This window comes from Gallus gallus, chromosome 6 (genome assembly GCF_016699485.2).
Source record: "Gallus gallus isolate bGalGal1 chromosome 6, bGalGal1.mat.broiler.GRCg7b, whole genome shotgun sequence".
Taxonomy (NCBI): domain Eukaryota; kingdom Metazoa; phylum Chordata; class Aves; order Galliformes; family Phasianidae; genus Gallus; species Gallus gallus.
Window position 1 is genome coordinate 17,247,188 of NC_052537.1, and position 6,003 is coordinate 17,253,190.

The following is a 6,003-nucleotide window of genomic DNA, read 5'->3' on the forward strand; positions in this document are numbered from 1 at the left end:
GTGAGGTGGGGTGGGCAGTGTCCCAGCTTTTTCCCTTGATTCTCTGCTGGTGGTGCTGCCCTGGGCTGTGAAGTATCTCAGACCTTGCTGTTCACTGGGATGAGCCTCTCCGGGGTCGTTCTTCCACCCCAAAAGGATCAGTGGGTGTACTTTGTTGACTTGGCAATAGTCAGAAGGGTTTTGTGCCACCTCAGTGGGGGAGGCTGACATGTCTACTCACCAGCCTCCTCCGGTCCTGTTGTGACATCATGGGAATCTGCATCCCTTCTTCCTGTCTTGCCTGGTGACTTTTGCCTGTACATAGATAATGATAGCTGTATCAATGGTATCATTTTGTTAGAGGCTTCCTTTTCACTGCAGATATTTAAAGGCTTACCTCCTATCCAGCGTCTAGGATCCACAACTTTTGTAAGCACCCAGATGTCTCGTTTGAAGGTCCTGCAGTTGGGAGGTACCGTCATCCCTGGAGTGGGCCACATGCCCCATACCCCTGCAACAAGGAGTTTGTTAACCAAATCCTTCAGGAGCTGTGAGGGGAGCACAACACCCTACACCAGACAGCGGAGAGGAAAAGGCTTTGACAGCCTTATTGACTGCTGGGACACCCACTTCCTCTTTCTGAACCCAAATCTAGCCATCAGCTTGACCTTGAGTGTGTGCTCAGGACACGGCAAGCAGGCTCTGATGCTTCTGAGGCTGAGACTTTGCTTTTGCTTTGAATCTTTGTGCATGCGAGATGTGTTAGCCAATATCTGATGGGCTTTTAAGATGAGAAAGGGCGGTATCTCATCTTATGGCCCACCATCGCAGGCCCTGGGCTTCTGGAGCCAGGCTCAGCTATGTCCCTTCTCACTCTCCTCCCTGCACACCCTAAGTCCCTTCCTCCTTCCCTTGCATGAGTCTTTGCCTCAAAGCTGATGTTGAAGGACATCACCCCTCCCTAGCAGAGCATCTGCTTGGGAGAGGAGCCTGAAGCCACGCATCTCACATGCTCTGAAGCACTCTCCTTCCACCCCCAGGAGATCCCAGCAAACCATCTGGATTTAGGAGCGTCAAGGCTCCCACCACAAAGGTGGCTGCATCGATTGGGAATGCCCAGAAGCTGCCCATGTGTGACAAGTGTGGATCTGGCATTGTGTAAGTAAGCCTGTCTCCAGGGCAAGCAGCTTGTGCACCTAGGGTCCAGCCCAGCACGTGTGTTCTCACCAGCTTTGGTAGTGCTCACCCTGCAAACTCTGCAATGAGGTAGGAATTGGGTTTCCCTCCACTACTCCATGTCAAAGCAAGTCCCTTTGAGACAGCCTCAGTGCTGTTGTGATTTGATTCCTACCAGAAACCTCTTAATAGCACTTAGAGGTAAAGTGAACTTTCCATTTGGGGCCAATGTGTTTAATGATTTCCATGTCCTGTTGCTCCCAGCCATGCAGCAGTGTCCTGCCCTGGTAGCCAGGGGCAGTGAGCTTGGAGAGCTGCCTTCTGCTCCGGTGCAGTACACCTCTCCCCCTGGATCTATGCAGAATTAATTTTTGTTGTATTTGTATGGTATGTCTGACTTCTAGTCCAGCAAGAGCTAGCTACAGAGCTGCTGTGACAGCACAAGTGAACCAACTTATGTCTTTGATATACTCTTTAGTTTCTCAGCCACATGTTCCTCTACTCTCATTTCCTACTTAGCCTTCACTTCTCTGCACCACCGTTAGCTCCAGGGGTTGAGTGCTGGATGCCCACCTGCACTGTTACGGAAGAGCTCAGCTTTCTCTCATGCACAGTGTTGCACCACGGTGAGACCCAGCACACTGCAGTTGCGTGGGCTTGGCATGCCTCCAAGGACTAGCAGAGTTGTTGCAAAAGCAATCCATAGGCTGTAAAGGTGAATCAGAGACAAACCATATAATTACTCTGCCAACCAGGTACAGCTGCAGAGAAAGCACAGGACTATGAATAGCTTTAAAAAGAAATGAATGATGAAAAATATAGATGGCTGATAGGACAAATGCTGCTGGCAACTTGTGCTGTTGTTGCTGGCAGTTTGCAAGATGCTGTGTAGTTCTCCTTACGTTTGTGGTGTCAGTCTGGGAAGGTTTCCAGCCAGACCCTGTCCATGCTGAGTGGGACAGCAAGTCTAAGAGCAGAGCCAGGATCTGGTTGACTTGTGCCCCTGCTCTGAGCAGGCAGTCCTTAGCAGAGGAGCAGAGAGCAAGTGCCTGGCTCTCCCCCTTTTGGTGGTGGCAGCCACTTCCTGATACGGTCTAAAATCTGGTTGTTCGGGACCTACCTGGAGCTTGCACCCCACCTGATGGTCAAGCTGATCCTGTTGTTTCTCCCTGGGTGTTTGAAGGCTGTTGGCTGCCTTCTGCTGTTGGCTATCACTGCCATAGCAGTGCTTCATGCCAGCACAGGCACGAGGAGTGTCCCTGTGGAATTTAGGAGGTCCTTGCTAGGACATGCTTTCCACAGGAGGCTTCCTATGGCTCTTCCTGTGCTGTCAACACCTGGACAGAGGTGAGACCTACACTGTGGGGAAATGGTCCGCCAGGGAGACACTGAGGTGCAGGGTGGATGGTGAGGTGGCTGGGCTGTATTGACAGATACCTCGTGCTGAGTGCTGGTTCCTTTCCCAGAGGGGTGTTTGTGAAGATTCGGGACAAGCAGCGTCACCCTGAGTGCTACGTGTGCAGTGACTGCGGCACCAACCTCAAGCAGAAAGGACATTTCTTCGTGGAAGATCAAATCTACTGCGAGAAGCACGCGCGGGAGCGGGTGGTGCCCCCGGAAGGCTACGAGGTGGTCACCGTGTTCCCCAAGTAGCCTGTGCTGCAGTGGGGGCAGCGTGGATGGGTTCTCTTCTGCTGCTCTTGGACAACTTTCCCTTGCCGAATCTCCTTTGCAATAAGGAATGCTAGGCATGGCTTTGAATTTCCTTGCCACATGAATCTTCTGTCTGTTCACACAACGTGTTGCTAATCAGTCAACATTCTTTTTGTCTTTTCTTTCACTGTTGTTTTTCTCTTTTTAATACACAGATTATTATTTTTTTTCCCTTCTCCTCTGTGCTGCCAATCGCACAGGAAAGTCAGAGGCCAAAGTCAGATCACAGCTCACCTGTATCCCAGTTGTTTGCCTTCAGCTCACGTTCAATAAATGGGGTGACTCCAACAGGCAAGTGTCCACTTTCTCCTGGACTGGGGGTCCTGGGTGCCCAGCGTGTGGTGGTGCTGCTGGGGAGCAGCAGGAGGAAATCAGTCTCATGTTGCAGGCTGGCATGGGGCAAAGGCCAGACCCCACAGCTGTGCTTGCTAATCACTTCAGGCATCCTAGATGCTGCCTTTCCAGAAATGAATAAACAATCCCCTAAAACATCCCAACTCTCATTGGAGGTAAGGCTGACCTATTACTTGAGTCCACCTCTCACTGTACAGCTTTTTGGTGGGCTGGGAATGGGAATAATGCACAAACCTAACTATATTTAGCTCCTCTTCTCAGGCTCCTTCTATGAGCAAGAGAGTGCTATTGGAATATAGCTCAGCTGGCATTCTTGTCTGTATCGTCCCTGGGGAAAGCCCAGCTTGCTCAGGCTGCTCTCATGCACTCATACATACGCCTAATAGCTCCTGCTACCAGGTAGCTTTATTTTTCAAGGTAAGGGTGTGTTTTTTTTTTTTTTTATCTGACCTGCTTGTGTGACACCCCTCTCATTGATGCTACTATTCTCCCCTCCACAGCATGTTTTGCCAGGGTGATAATCTCTGTTGCAGCACTGTCCAGTGCAGGCAGAATGGGCTGGAGCCTGGTCAGTCACAGTATTGCCCTCCTGGGTGGTGTTGGCTGATGAGAGCATGGCACCATCTTCATGTTCAAGAAGTGCTGCTCGCTTGTACGGTAAGAGCATAGTCATTTGGCTCAGGTCCCACAGAAGGCTTTGGCTAACAGGTCTTATCAGTTGGCCAGGAAGGGTTTGTCACACAGATGGTTGGTTTGAGGTTATATAAAAGGCAATCAGAAACCTCTCATCTCTCTATGTGTGAGATAACTGTTCTTGAAAAGTAACATGTGAGTGTATAATTAACTTCTGTCAGTGCAGGGAGGAGCCTCTGACCCTTTGTCTACCCCTGCTGCTACCTGGTGGTGATTTCCAGTCCTACCGAAGTCCCCATCCCCAGCTGTCCAACTGTGGTTGCCCCCGGCACTGCACATTCGCTGCTGTCTGCTTTCTCAGAGGGCTCTGGGCCACTTTCCACATGTGGCCGTGTGGTTGTAGAGCAGGGAGGAAATGCTGGCCACGTGCTCCATCTGTGCTGCACAGTGACACCAACAACGGGGCCCTGCTGGCTGTGCAGTCACTAAATCTTTCCACCCTGTATAACGCCCATCAACAAAATGTGGCTGGCTCCAGCTCTTGCATCAATGGCCCAGTAGAGAAGAGCCGGAGCCATGCCTGGTATTTCCCCAGCCCCAACCCCTTGCTGTAAACAGACAAGTTTCACTTGGTCTCGGCCCCTTTATCACCCAGTCAAGCTCCTGCCGTGAGGGCTGGCAGCGCTGCTGGGAAAACACTGATTGTGGGGGCTTGACGCACTAGCCGGGAACTACAAAAGGTTTGTGGGCCAGCGCTGGAAGTGGAGGCTTCCAGTGCAGATACCAGTGTTGATCCAATTTATTACTATGGGAACAGGCTCTCCAAGGCAATTCACATTCATTGCGCAGGGAGGACTTTGCTCAGTCTGCTGTAGCTTACTGGAAAAAAAAAAAGGAACGCACAAACTTTTTATGAAGCAGCCCAAAATATTTGGCAACTGCACTGTTCACTGTAATCAGCAAATTCCCTTTGAGTTTAGCAATTGGCATCTGGAGTTTGTAAACAATAAGAAATGAGAAAAAGTAGGGTCAAGTCCACAACAATGCTGAACTGCCTACTTGGGAAGGATAAAAAATGAAGTAAGAAATAAGAAACTTTCATTCATGCAGTTGAAGAGAGTGTTGGTCAGTTTCAGCAAGCAAAAGCAGACTCACTTTTAACACAGACTTACTTGGGGTTTTGGTTATGGCCTCTCTCTCTCCTGCCCATTAGCCTTAATCACCCCACACCTGCCTAAGCCTCTTACATTTACTTAAGCATCTACACCTGTGAAAAAGGAGGCCACTTTCCAGAACACCACAAAAGACCTCAAACTTTGCTTTAGACATGAAGTGCACAAACTCTGGACTGCTCTGAAGTGCAGGGAGGATTGCCCTTTCATAATTCAGGGGGTTAACAAGAAAGAAAACTGTCCTTCACTGGAGGCTTAAGAAATGCAAGGTCGTGCATTAGGCTCGACTATAAAAGTAAATGCAAAACGTATAATGCTTTCACCTTCTGAAAGTGGGCTAAAAAACAAAAAAAAAACAGCTGCAGCTCTACAAAGCAAGTCTTTTCCTGTAACACATTACTGAACAGTGACTCTCATTCACTAATGCTACCCTCAGCATTAACGCTAGTTTATGCATTTTTAGGAAGAATTAGAAACGAGACAAGGCTTTCAATAGGCAAAGGTCAAAGTCAGTCTACTCATTAACAGAGTTCTGCTTATCCATACTTCCGTAAGAGAATATGGATCTGCGATTAATATAAAATGACTTACTCCAACTGAAGGTGACAGACTGCTCTAAGGACAGCAAGAATTTCATACCTGCAAGGAAGTAACCCTGTTACTTACAGTAAAAAGAAAAACAGTAACCTGGTTATATATAGAAGGTATCATCTATGAATGTTCACAAAGTGACTAAATTATATACTTCACCTGCTTTGTTATCTACTTCCACTCCCATCACTTGTGGAATGAAAACAAGCTTCCAGGTGATATGGATTTTGCATAATTGATCTATTTATCTGCACCCACTGACATTTCAAACTCTCTCTTCTCAGAAAGTACTCCCTAGTCTTCCAAACACATGCACAGAATTCTCCATTTTCCCTTTCCAGCCCCCACAGCTGCCCCTGTGTCCTACTGAAGGGGTGCTTTGGCT

General features: G+C 48.7%; 1 protein-coding gene across 13 annotated transcripts in view; it reads left to right on the top strand.

Moving 5' to 3' along the window:
• The window catches only part of PDLIM1 (PDZ and LIM domain 1), a 40,038-nt gene extending 36,882 nt beyond the window's left edge, over window positions 1–3,156 (top strand). For 9 of the 13 annotated variants that reach the window (XM_004942091.5, XM_025151869.3, XM_040702797.2 and 6 more), the window contains 2 exons: window positions 1,020–1,137; window positions 2,622–3,156. In XM_004942091.5, the coding sequence (XP_004942148.1) occupies window positions 1,020–1,137; window positions 2,622–2,808 (305 nt within the window). In that variant the 3' untranslated portion in view covers window positions 2,809–3,156. Of the gene's footprint in view, window positions 1–1,019; window positions 1,138–2,621 lie in introns of those variants that run through there. The other 4 variants (XM_040702796.2, XM_040702799.2, XM_046943068.1 and 1 more) reach the window with 2 other exon arrangements.
• Window positions 3,157–6,003: the final 2,847 nt, after the last annotated feature.